Below are 14,025 nucleotides of genomic sequence, written 5' to 3' on the forward strand. Positions count from 1 at the left end.
AATTTTCCAAGGAGTGTATTGAGGCTGGAGGCAGAGCATAAGAAGCCACTACACACAGTCAAATCCTACACATGGGTTACCGTGTCTTACCTGGACTAAGGAGAAAAGTAACTGGACTTTTGCATAATGGTCCAACTTCCTCTTTTCAGATGAAAGTAAATTCTGCATTTTATTTCAAATCAATGTCCCAGAGTCTGGAGGAAGAGTGGAGACGGACATAATTCACGTTGCTTGAAGTTCAGCGTATGTTCTCCCCCATTAGTGATGGTTTGGGTGCCATGTCATCTGCTGGTGTTGGTCCACTTTGTTTTCTGAAGTCCACAGTAAAGAGCCACCATCTACCAGAAAAGCTTAGAGCACTTCATGCTTCGTTTTCCTGACCAGCTTTGTGTAGATGCTGATTTTATTTCCCAGCTGGACATCATACCTTCCCACATTGCCAAAGGTGCCAAAAGCTGCTTCAGTGGCTATGGTGTTCCTGAGCTTGACTGGCCAGGAATTTAGTCTGACCTGAACTCCACAGAAAATCTAGGGAGTATTGTCAAGAGGAAGATGAGACTCACCAGACCCAACAATGCAGATGTCCTGAATGCGGCTATCAAAAACAACCTGTGCTTCCATTACAGGTCAGCTTTAGGTTTCAAGTTTGACTTGTAAGCCATAATCATCAAAATTAGAAACTCAGGCTTGAAATAATTGGCTTTATGTACAATTACAGTGCAACAATTTCTAAAATGAGTGACAAAAAAATTTAGATTTTTCTCACAGCATTCAAATTTTTTAGATGCACCTGTGTTTTTCTTGGTTAACTACAACAGACATGGACACATTTTTTGGCATCCCTGGTAAACATTTGAAAAAAGGCTTTAAAAGTAAGTCATCTTTTATTACAACGGAAAAATATATAGATTTTTAGAAAAATGTAACTTCCAATGACAGTACTTTTAAGACTGAGGAATAATATTTTTTAGCCAAATTGCCTGTGGTACAGTTATTGGCAAACCTCACTATGTATATAAATGAAATAGAACTGAAGTGTTTTTATGTTCATACTACAGTCATTTGAACAACAGACCACAAGCAGAGCTCAGTGTTGGAGAACTGCAACAAAAGCATCTCTGTCATCTAAATGCCAACCACTGGGAATCATGCCTCCTACCATCACAAATGTAACTTTGTGGAGTCAACTAAACTGTACTGGGACTTTGAACTGAAACCATTTTCTCTTATTTTCTGAGCAGAGACTAAATTTTAGACTTTTGACAACAAACAGTAGGGAGTTCAAGTAAAACAAAAGAAAACTATGTAGACGTAACCCTCACCCTCACAGTACTGCATGGTGGAGGAGCCATGATGCTGTGGGTCTGTTTCAATCTTGTTAAGAGTACAGGGTATTGTGAATTTGTTGAAAACCAGGACACTTTCGCAAATAAATCTGGTAACTTCTCCCAGTAAACTCAATGTGGGTCATCAATGGGTCTTTCAACAAGGTATTGAACCTAAAATATGGCAAAAGTTACACACAAATGGTTCAGGAGGTGGTACAGGCAATTGGCAACTGTGTCATTTTCTCAAAAACAATTAGTTGTTTGGGTGGGATTTTTCTCCCAAGTGAATAAATTCTCATTTAAGTGGAATTTTCTAAATGTTTGAGTTTAAGATTACACTCTTACAACAAAACATAATTTTTTAAGGCTTTTTACACAATATTACCAGGAGTGCCAAGAAATGTGGCCAGTGCTGTAAACTTTTAATAAATTTTACAACTCTTTAAGCCGCCATGACCTTCCATGTTAGCGGTTTTACAGAAAAGGGACCATACCAATGCTTTTTCATTAGCCCATTCACTACAGTTCACAGAAGTAATGTTTGTTCACTGATTTTTTATTTTTCAGAATAATAAAATGATGGACGGAATAAATATATATGTCTTTATACAGTACATGCAGTCAGAGATAGATACAAAAGTTCTGCACCAATTACACAACATTTTGTGGTTTTACATGCAAGCAAAATATACAATAACTTTCAGTTGCAAAACATGTTTGATGATGGGAAAATAACACAATCATTTATTATAAAAGCATCAGTCATGAGCAAATGGAAACGTCCACTCTCAGAGATGTCAGTAGACTTATGTAACAGTCAGTTATTATAAAATGACAACTAGGGAAATATGTTGTATTGTACAAGGTTGTTCAAATATGGCATTTCACTGGATCTATTTATATAAAATAATCTAAAAGTATTTCACTCTTAGTACTAGGGAGCAGGATGTTTTCAAGGTTTCTAGCTGAACATAAGTCTACTAGCCCATATCCACGTATGAAACTATAGTTAGGCAGCTTTTTGGCAGCTTTGTTATTGACTTAGATCCTCATTTGTAAGTCGCTTTGGATAAAAACGACTGCCAAATGCATGAACATGAACATGAAAAGTTAAGCCTGAAATGATTCGTACATCTGGCAGATTTAGACGTAAAATCATTTTCAATCAATCAGAAAGTTTGTTTCTGACACAAATTGAGACATAAATCTCTAAAATGTTAATACAGCAATCAAACCTTTCTTACAACATCCTTTTTACATGTCTTAGCTGGTATTTTTTGTCTGGTGATGAGCTCCAAGTCTTTGAGACAGAAGGCCCTCCTTACCTTCATCTAATCTCCAGCACAAAATCTCAAATCGGGATATTTGCTGGGTCACCATGAAACATTAATATTACTTCCAGTCAGAAGAAACATTAACTTTAAATCTAAATCTGTCAGTTGTATGGATACATTTGTATGTAATTTGAGTTTTTAAATGATAATTTGATCAGGGGTGTGTGATGTTAAAAACCCCTCATTTGTAGGACGGTTACACTAAAAACAATCACCTCACATTCTCAATAATTTCCAATAAAAACTCTGACTTGCCGTAACTGGGTAATTGTGACTTCATAGTCTTTCAGCCAGAATGGCAGTGTAATTTGTATATTGTGTTCTGGGAATTTATATGTGATATTTTAGAGCATGCGCACCTTGTTTGTAGAAAACAAAAACAAACAAAAGAACAGCAAAACAGAATAAAAAACTTTTGTTTATGTTTTAGCTTTCTTTCAAGCAATCTGATTTCACACTGTAGAAGAATCAGATATGTAATCACTAGAAATAGCGCGGTCACAAAAAACGCCTCAGAAGATTGAAAACATTACACTATAAAGTTATCAGAGACTCGATGTTCTGACTTTTATTTAAAGGGCTAAAATACAAAAAACAATGGCATGGTCCTTTAGTTTTTAAAGGGATAGTTCAGATTTTTTTGTTGAGGTTCCATAAGGTTATTTTCTATAATAGATCCCTCACCTGGACCAGGCAAATACCAAAATATAGAACAGTATTTGTAGTAGGTTTTAGTTAACTTTTTTTTTTCAATAGACTGTTGTTAACTTTGTTGCTGTTTTTCTACGCTAAAGTTAAGTTATTAAGACCAAGAATGGCAGAGGAACATATTATCCTCATTGCACAAACTATGGCCAAACAGAAACTTTACTTCTCTCTTGGTGGAGTTAGAGCACTTTGACAAATTGATACGTCCCACATCTTCAAACCATTAAAAGAAAAAAACTTAATCTCTTGTAAACGTGATTAATATCAGCTGACTTATTGCTGCATCCCACAAGTATAATTATTTTTACTTTCACATGTTTTATTTTCTAAAATCATCTGTCTGACATATGACATCTGTGTAGGACAGATGTCATATGTCAGACAACAGGGGAACTATTACTGATGATAACTTCACAGAACCTCACTTTTAAAAATCCAAGCTAACCCTTTAAGATCAAATTGGCTAAATCTCGTACTAGACGAAATACACATTTTTGGAAATCAAACATCTCCAAACTGTGGGTCATCAGATGGCTGCCTTCCTCCTGCCAATCATTCCCTTCTGCGGTGTCCTACCTGAGCGTCCACAGTCCGCACAGGAGATTAGGTCTTCGGGACAGCCCGTCTTCTTTGAGCCTCCAAGGCAAAAGTCGCAGTAGCCATTGGCAATCACTGAGCCGTCCGGTGCTTTCTTAGCTGAAAAAAGAAGAAAAAGCAGGCACTCTAGGTTAACTGCTCTCCGGAGAAAAAGGCGATGAAGAGCAAACTGTAAACTCATAAGTTAGAAATATGAAACGTTGTCCTGGGACAGGGACCCTGTGTCAGTCTCTCGACAGTAAGACAGATTGAAGACAGGTGAAAAACTAAAAGAGATCCACACAGCAGCCATCAGCGGGATGTGACAAAGGGTACCGTGGAGTGTTACTGAAAGACTGTGATTACAGACAAAATGCTGAGATGTAAGACAAAAGAGAAGAAAAGAGACAAGCCACTAAGCCTTTGCTGTCCCGATTGTCTCGTTATGTTTGCTTAAAACAAATGTAAGTCTTCACAGGAACCAGGGACTCTCCAAACCAAAACTCATCCAGGAAGTGGTGCCTCCTGGGGGGAGGGGGGGAGCAGGTAAATAATGTTGGAAACAAAGACGAGGATGAGCAAGAAATGTAAGAACAGAAGGCTGAAGAGAACCGAGTGTATTTATTCCTGACGGAAAGATGCAGCGACAGACCTGGCAACACGCTTAGCACAGGAAACAAGTGCTCTGTGTGAATCTGTTTCATAATAATTATTAACAAGAGAGAGATTCCCCCTGCCTGCCAGACTGCTGTGCATGTACAGTATGTGGGCATGTCTGTGTGTATGTGTTCCACATGTAACCCCCAACCATCTCGCTTCCTGTCTCTCTGATGCTGATTGCATAATCCCTTTAATGGAAGCAATCACATAACTGCACTCTGTTGTGTATGGAGGCTTTCTTCTCCAAGATGTAATGCAGTGTACTGGCCCTTTAACAATGAGTCACCAAGCAGGATGGAGTCAAAACGCAATAGATTTCACATTTGTCAAGTTAAAAGCAGAAACTTCAGCCTGGTGAGCCTCTAATACTGAGCCCTCTGATTCAGTACTTTGTAGAACCACCTTTTGTCTTCAGTCTTTTGGGCCTTGCACAACAACCGTAGTAAACTGATCTGAACACAGACACGCAGTTGATTTTAAATCTGAAGACTTTCTTTCAGTGATCACTGTCCTGTTGCTACTTTTTAATTTCCCTTGAGTTGTTCAAAGCTATGGATATTGTTTTACAACCTAACTTAGCTTTAAATTGCTCCACAACTTTTTCCGTGACCGTGCTGTGTTCCTTGGTCTCTGTGATGCTATTTGTTCACTACAAATCTTAGCCATCTCAACAAAAGAGCCTAATTTATAGATATTAAATTACACAAAGGTGGACTCTATTTACTGATTTTGTTTATTCTGAAGGCCATTGTTTAACTTTACGTCCATCAGAGTAAATGTGTACCACACAATTATCTATTCTCAAATAAAATGAAGTTGCGATCGCAACTTTTAATGCAAATTCAAACATCATTCACAAATTTTGCACGGACTTGCAGCAGTTATAGCAACTACTCTGCAAATCTGACCAACCATGGAAGTGGACTTCAGCATTTTCTGTATTTCCTTCTTTTCTGACCAATCACTGCAACTCAGCTGAATTTTGACCAACCCTGTTAGCCTCCTAATTGAACTTCCTGTTTTAAATGCTGAACCTGCAAGATGAGAGCATGAATGATAGATACTAAATGGTAACATTTGCCTTTTTTTTGGCATTTTGAGATGTTCTGTAGAATTTTCTTATGTATACGGTTCTTGTTAACTTTAATAACCAATATGGGATTCTTTTTTTGCGCTTTGAAACCTCCTCAGGATATGATTTTATTTGTGTTAGGGGTGCTATTTCAAGACAGTACCTGAAAATGTCATTTTCACTTTAAATACTAACCATGTTAAAATCCTCTTTTTTGGGGAAGTTTATGTGAAGCAGTTTAAACTTTTGTAATATAATGTTATGGCAATAATAAACTTTTTTTTTTTTTAAGGTGCCACAACATTAGGAATTTAAGGAACAATAATCACAAAAAAGCACCTCGGCATTCTGGAGGGACTGATTATATACAATACTCCGTAACGATATTGATAAATGTCTCAATAAAATGTGATGAATGACTAAATATAGTCAGTGCTGACAGAAATGTTGTGGGTTATCCATTTCAGGATGGAGTCATGCTGAGGAGAAACAAACCATAAGACTGAAACACTTCAACACCTGCATGTCAACAAAACTACATTTTTGGTTGGTCCACAACATACCTTACCAGTCTTGAAGATTAGCAGATTATTCTAAGAATAAAATGCACGTCTTAAAAGAGTAATTCTATTAGTCAACCCAAACATATGCTGAATTTGTCTTATACTTTCAGTGCTGAATAATTTGTAATTCTGAATGTAACACAGACAGGAGGTTTTCCCCCTTTTAGCCTCTTTCAGGCCTGTTCCAATTACCTGAAGGAAACTGATCATGTCAGCTGTGTGTCTAAATGAGCACCCCAGTGCTTGTCTCTAATAAACTCTGACAACATGTCACCGATCCCTGCTGTATACAGTCACAGTAATGGATAGGCAACCACTGGCGTTTGTTTGCCATACGCTCTGCTTCCCCCCAGAGAAATCCCACATTTCTTGTCAACATAAATAAATAAAGAATTGTGCTGTCCAAACTTTCCTGCACTGTATGTTTTTTTTTGTTTTTTTTTAAATCATTAGTTGATTCAGCTGCAATACAGGGGACAAAGCAAGCAGGAAATGCTCTCCCTGATTTGCAGCTGCAGCTTCTCTCCAGGACATGAACACACTAGGATCTGGTCAAAAAGTCATTTTTAAGGAAGGTTCCTCGCTGAGTGAAATGACCCAGAAGTACTAAAGTGGTAGCCATGATGAGTGCTGTTCAAACTATCCAAATACTGAGGAAATGAGCTCCAGTGCTCCCTTTATTATCTCCTTCAGCAATGCATTCACTGGCCAACACTTTCTGAAAGCAAAAAGGGTGTTTCTGTCCCACAATGCTTTGCAGCTGCATCATTTAAATCTTCTGAAGAAATCTTGTAATGCAGTCAGACTATATGGGCAACAAATAGGTAAACAAAAATGAATACAGTGAAGCGTGAAGCATCAGCCTATTGTATTGTATTTCATTTGCAGCTTCTTTGCAAATGTTTAATTTTTAATGATTACTATATTTTGCAGTAGTTGTAAATGACCATGTTTCATATCTTACACACTGAAAATTAAGATACTTGACGTTCACAGATTTTATTAAACATGACAATTTCAGCGCTGCCAATAAAAATCAGATGAGGTTGAATTTTGTCCATGTTGCTTTACAATTTTTCCAACATAAAAAAACAAAAAAAACAAAACAAAAGAAAGGCTACAAAAAGGAAGTCTCAGCATTGTTACATCTGACCTGGTGTTCAACATAAGAGATTCTACTCAATAAATTCACAGGCACTTTGTTCCCAACCTGCTGACTGCTTCACTTATATATAAATTAGCAGAGAGGATCCAGATAGTTCATATTTGTGCATTTTACCCGAAGAAGTAATATACAATGTGGTGGTGGCAGCAAAAGGAAATAATCTAAATACAGGAGAGAAAAAGATTATGTACATCTAGAGATGATGGTATAAAGTCGTAACCTGATCAAGAGTCATAAAACTGGCTAGCATTCTATTAGCATTGCTGTGATAATTGAGTAGTTTGTGACAGCACCGACCCAACAGTTCTTGCCTTTTTGTGTGCGTGTGTGTATGTGTGTGTGTTTTTGTGACCTTTTCACTGAAAATCAAAGGTGTGTGTCAGGTGCTGTACTCTTAATTTGTGCGCAGCGCCCAGGAGCAGTCCTTCAACGATCAAAGAGGGAAAAAAAAGATTGCCTGTAGACTACCATGCTCAAAGTGTTGGCTAGCGAAATCAAAGGAATACTGCATGTAAGAGTCACACTGGGACAATATATCTTCCTTGCATAATATTTGCATATTTTTTAAAAAGCTCATTTAAAAGAAATACATAGAACATGTATTTTCTTTATCATGAACAGCTATTTATATTCCAAACTTCAAATAAAGTGTACAAATCTGAAAACAGTATGTGATTATTGTTCTTAGAAGTCTATCTTTTTTTTTTCCACCAGGCGAAACGTTTACATGCTGGTAATCATATTACCACCAGGTGGCGGTAATATTGCTTGCCTAACAACATAATCCTTTTCTGAGCATTTTTGTGCGACAACCACAAAAACGGAGGAAAAACAAACAAACACTACATTTACTGCCATCTTAGATTTATTGGGAACATTTTTGAAAGTGCAACAGAACGTTACGACAAAGCACACAACTACCCCAGTGACGGACCAGTGAAAAAATGGTCTGTCAGAGGAATGGCTCAGCACCCAGGGCAAAGTTTTATCAGGGGGCAGAATGAATGTGTGGGGAAAAGCTTTCTGTTGCTCATCAAAATTTCTATATCAGGACTTTAGCAACACTGGGAAGCATCGGGAAATCAACTTTATTAACAGACCAATATGTTAACGACTTGAGTCTGTGTTAATTTTGGTGACAAAATTTTCACAATAGCCATTTTTACATATAAAAGCAAGTTACAAATAAAACATCCTTAATCCATTCTCTATCCATTGTCTTTACTAACATTTCCATGTAGTTTCTCTAGGGGGTAGGAAGGTTTTATTAGCTCCTCCTGCTCAGTTCTGGAGGGAATAAATGACTGTAATGCCTAGTTGCTATCTTTGGGTTTGGGGCCGTATGCTGAACTGGTCGCCAATGAGACTGAGTCTGTCTGAGGTGAATGGTTGTAAGCGTTCGATGCCAGGTGTGGAGTCGTGTGAGTGAGTCAATACTTTTGCTTTGCAATTTAGCATAATGTGTAATCTTAGGGAGCTGTAAAGGCAAATGGATCTTCGTCCTTCAGATCAGACAATAATAATAACATGTAGTCTTTCACTTTATGTCACTGACATCTTTTAAATTAACTTACAGTCACAGCAATACGTTTCACAAGACCTAAGAGTAAACAGATCAATGCTTCTATAGCTCTTAATAGTACTAATAAGATGCAGTTTTTTATCTAAATGGGATTTATTTCCATTTTTATGCATGGAGGCTGGAGGTGCAACAACATTAAATGCACCGAGGCTAAAGGAGCTGCTTATGAAAGGGTTTCACTCCTGGGGTCTTATGAGGACAGGTTTGCGCAGAGTGTACCGCAGCCACTGCAACACAAAGTGATTTTATGTTTCTCTCAACGCTTGAGAGAAACATTAAATTTACCACAAGACTTGAGTTCAGTATTTTATTTTGGAGCTATTTATTAGCCCCATGTGAGTAAAGTTCCTTATAACTGAATTATTAAAAGGATGGATCACTGTGGCCCTCTCTTTATATGTGCATGCTGCGTATGCATGGGACAATGGGAGGGGGCAATATTGAGAAAAAAAAAGTGTTTTGGATTTTGAAGCAGCATATAAGTATTTCAAGACAAAAAGTATTAGTTTTTCTTTTTCCAATTTTCTTTTTTTCTAACTTTTTGTACTTCCACCCTACATTAAATATTAAATTGTTCATTTTGTATAGACAAATAAAACTTAACGTTGCAGCAGAATAGAATGCTGCAATTAAATAAGAATCCCTCCAATGGATCCATTCCGAAACAATCAAACTTAATATAACTGAAAGAAAAACCTTCTTTTGAGGCACAAATCTACGTAAAAACATGGAACCACTCCTGCCAGGGCCACAGAAGAACTGTGATCAAATTAAAAAAAAAAAAAAAAAAAAGCTGCAAAAATGGTTCCAGTGGAGACTTCATGCATGAATGTGTGTTTATTTATTAATAAACCAACAGAACCAGACTTTGACTGAGAGTAGCAGGAGGATGCGTAAAGCTGAAGGCAGGGCTGAGGTACGCAGGCCTGAGGTCAGTATAAACATATTTATGTCTTCTTGTTGTGGTCAAATACATTTCTTTCATCTTACTGTTTTATTTGGACTCATTGCTGTTGATTGGAGCGCAGATTCCCTGGTGGAATAAAACAGACACACACACCCATGCACACACACACACACATCTAAAACACATTCCGTCTGCTTTCTGTCTTTTTTATCTGTCTGTGTGTATCTTTGTTTGCTTTGCCTCTCCCTATGTGTGCATGCTTTCAAGGCCCCTAGAGAGTGAATCAGCAGGTCCTGACGTACGTGAGTGAGTCGGGGCTGCCCGCTGGCCTGCCTGCGCGAAAGGGGGAAAAGAAAAAGAAAAAAAAACAACTCCCATCAATGATTAAACGCTTGTGGCCATGTTTCAGAAGCCGCCTGCAACCACAGACACACTAGTGCTGCCAAAGAGAGGGAGGGGAGGAGAAAGAAGGGTGGAAAACAGTAACAGAGGGAGACAATATAGAGGAGTGGAAACGAGGGGGGAAAATAGAGACGATACACATGGCAAGAAGAAAAAAGAAATAAAGTGACCAAGAGAAAAAAAGAGTTGAATCTGTACTCTTTATATATATATATATATATATATATATATATATATATATATATATATATATATATATATATATTCCACCTTTTCTCCTGACAATTCCTTCCTGCTTTACCCCCATCTCCAAATTTTTCTCCTCCTTTACCTGACCATCTTCTCCTCTCTCTCTCCCCTCCTCTGCTCTCCTCTCTCTTCTTCCAATTACCAGGAGGAGTACGAGCAGAACCGCACACTTCACAGCTTTCAAGTGTTGGAGAGAAATCCTCCTGGGAATTATCCAGCAAGAGATGAATTCTCAAATGGTCCCTTCGACTCCCCAACACCAACCCTTCTCCCCATCAGCCTCCTCCCGCCCCAACAACTGTCTCATTTTCTCCTCTTTTCCTCCTCCTTGCTGCTCCTTCATTACAATCTGCTGTTATTTTGCTTTCGAGCTCTTGTCCCTGAATCCTTTTGTTTTCACTCGTGTCTCATCTCTTTCACTGAAACAAGTGTTATCTCCCGTTTTATCTTTGTCAAATTACAAACAATATCATAATTGATGAGCATAGTGTGGAATATTACTTTAACAAAGTCTTTATCAATATAGCTTAGAGGAGTGCTAATTTCCCTGCTGTCTCACCTAATTCATTAAAATATTGCCGTCCTTTCAAAGACTTTCAGTAGGAAGGAATCCATTTAAAATAGCCCAAATTATCAGATCTATTTGACTTGAAGCTTTTATTATCTCACTCTTTAGTTCAACAGGTTCATTTGTGAGTCGTGCAGCTAATGCTGTTCTACTAGACCACCGAATGGGAGTCACACCAAAACTGCTGTGCAGAGAGAAAATAGTGCATGAACAACACAAAGAAGTCATTATCCTGTGTCAATATGTTTAACCTCAGAAATTAACCCTGATTTTGCTGATAATCAGTTTTTTTCCCTCCAACATTTCTCTGACCTAATATTTAAAACTCATGAGGTCAAGAGCAAATTAGAGGAAGAATCTCAGAAATATTAAATCAGATCCGCATTTGCAATACAGAGCATGTGCAGTTCAGGGGCAACTCTGAAAAATCTACTTATTTCAAATAATGTTAATAAACATGAATATATTCTCAATGAAACCCTATTAGTAGATGCTGTGGATCAGAACGTGCCCCTCATTAACCAAGGTCCTGTTTGTGGTTTGTTTTAAGCCGCAGGAGATGTAGCAAACATGAGGAAGAAGATGACGTAGTCAGAGGAAACCAAAAGTAAATTATGACCATGGTGAGACATGGTGATGGGAGCATCATGCTGTGGGCTTTTCTCTATCAATGACAAGGTGGTCAGGCTTGATGGGAAGATGTGTGAAGCTAAATACGAGGTACGTCTGGAAGAAAGGCTGAAACAATTTGGTGCTGGAGCAGAGGTTTACCGTAATGACAGTACACATGAAACAACATTATGATCGACAACCTTATTCCCTTATACCATTACTCTCATTATTTGTTTTCTTCTTGAGTGATAAAAGCTTTATGGCCCTTTGAAAAAATATAATTGAGCAAATTATCTAAATGTGTTCTATAAATTGAACCTTTTCATGATCAAAAAGCTAAATTTTATTCCTAAATTAACCTTTTACAAAGTGAATATGCATTTTATAGAACAAAGATTTGCATTTATGGAAGGGATTATATGGAAAAGCATAAGGCTTGTGGCCTAAAGAGAAAAAAAGAGACTCCTTGTGCCCCAAAAGTTTCATTCTGCTTGAAAACTCACAGCCTATAATTTTTCACCACTTTCAGACTTAAATACGGTTTTATGTTATTTAAGTTATTAAGAGCCAATGAAGCCTAAATAGTCCCATGTCAAATAATAATCTGATGATGAACTTTCTTTTGCCAATAAACCAACAGCGTGACAGGACTGTTAGTATCCAAGTCAAGGGTTATTCTTTTCTATTCACACTTTTTTACCCTTAACGTTAGATATTATTCAATTTCACCTATTTTGGGTTGATATGGTTTGTAAACCTCAACCATGATGAGTCATATTGATCCCAAAACTTGTTAAGCAAAACAATCCAAAATTTGGCAGATTTGTTCCCCCCTGAAGGCTGTAACATATTTCTTTGGACTTATTATTGCCTTATGACTTTTGTACTTCCACTGAAGAAGTGTTAGCTTTGACCTTTCTGCTTGAATGCGTTGATGTTTCTCACTGTCTTCTAAATTACTTTTTTTTATTATTCATTTCAGTTTTTTCCCCATCTCTGTGTCTGCTGCTTGATTTGACCTATAATGCATAATATCTTAATGGCATTTGCGACTCTAATGGACTGACTAAAGTAATTGAATATTCTTTTGTGTGTGTTTTCTTCCTTTCTTTTTTGGTTCTCTGCAGTTATCCAAAAGTAAGCAAAGCCATTACTGATTGTAGCCATTTTGTTCTGGCTGTTCTTTGGACTCAGGACTGCAGGGCTTCCAGTTTGGCAGGTGGAGATGGAAGAAAGAAATGAGGATGAGGAGTAAGAGGGGGAAAATGGCAGAAGTCAAGGTAAGGGTTTGAGTGAAAGTGAAAAAACGAGGAGGAAGACAATGAGGAAACAAACGGGAGCGAAGGAAAGGAAACAGGAAAAAAAAACTGTCTCCATGTTGTGTCGAAGCAGCAGTGTGTGAAAACACACACTCTGCACTCCTGTCGCCTCGCTGCTTAATGAGGAAAGCCTCTGAGGGGTAGCGCACGCAGACACAATGAGAGCACACACATGCACGGCCAAAATCACACACATACAGTAGGGAGCACACGTGCACACACAGAGATTTACAGCGATGCCTTTGCATAATAACTTTGGCTGTCCAGTTTTACTTCCGTCCCCTTCCCCCCACCGCTGCTGCTTGCTCTTTTAAAAACCCCAAACCCCCTCCACACACACACACACACATACATATACACTGTATACATGTAAAGTTGAGGATGTTGTTGAGAGGACAACAAGGGCTGAACGGATGCAGAGGAAACCAGCAGCACATACTTCACATTCACACTGACACTATCCCAAATGCTTAGGGAGACATTTCCAGATTTTTTTTATGCAGACAAGGAGACATAGATGCAGTCAGATGGAAACCGTCAGTCACAGATGAAAAGTCACTGGCTTCCTTCCTCCCTCTCGCTCTCTCTCTCTCCCTCTGCTTCTGTCTTCTTCCCATCCTCTTCCTCTTTCTTCCTCCTCACAGTTTCTCATTATTGCTTCTCCTCTCTCTGTTTCTGATTCCATCTCTTCTACGCTTCATTGTGCTTCTGTTTTTTTTCTTTACTTTTCATGTTTCATCTCTTTCTTCGTTGGGTTTTTTTTGTTTTTTTTGCCTGCTCCTGCTTCACTCTTGGAGAGGAAATTGGAACTCTTTGCTGCAATCCATCTGTTGTCACACTAATGCTTGCGCCAGTGCCACCCCCCCATACCCGTCCTCTGTTTTTTCCCTAAAAACCTGCTCCTTTTATTCCCCATCTCTGTCTTCACCACACCCATCCCAACCTTCAGCCTTTCACATGCGCCGCACAAAGACAAGTAT

The 14,025-nt window shown here is 38.2% G+C and overlaps 1 protein-coding gene across 1 annotated transcript in view; it reads right to left on the reverse strand.

The window, feature by feature from the left end:
• dpf1 (double PHD fingers 1) overlaps positions 1-14,025 on the reverse strand; it is a 59,451-nt gene that overhangs the window by 8,409 nt on the left and 37,017 nt on the right. The window contains exon 9 of the mRNA XM_007575987.2: positions 3,947-4,066. Coding sequence (XP_007576049.1) covers positions 3,947-4,066 — 120 coding nt within the window. The remainder of the gene's footprint in view (positions 1-3,946; positions 4,067-14,025) is intronic.

The sequence above is a fragment of the Poecilia formosa genome, unplaced genomic scaffold (genome assembly GCF_000485575.1).
Source record: "Poecilia formosa unplaced genomic scaffold, Poecilia_formosa-5.1.2 Scaffold393, whole genome shotgun sequence".
In the NCBI taxonomy this organism is placed as follows: Eukaryota; Metazoa; Chordata; class Actinopteri; order Cyprinodontiformes; family Poeciliidae; genus Poecilia; species Poecilia formosa.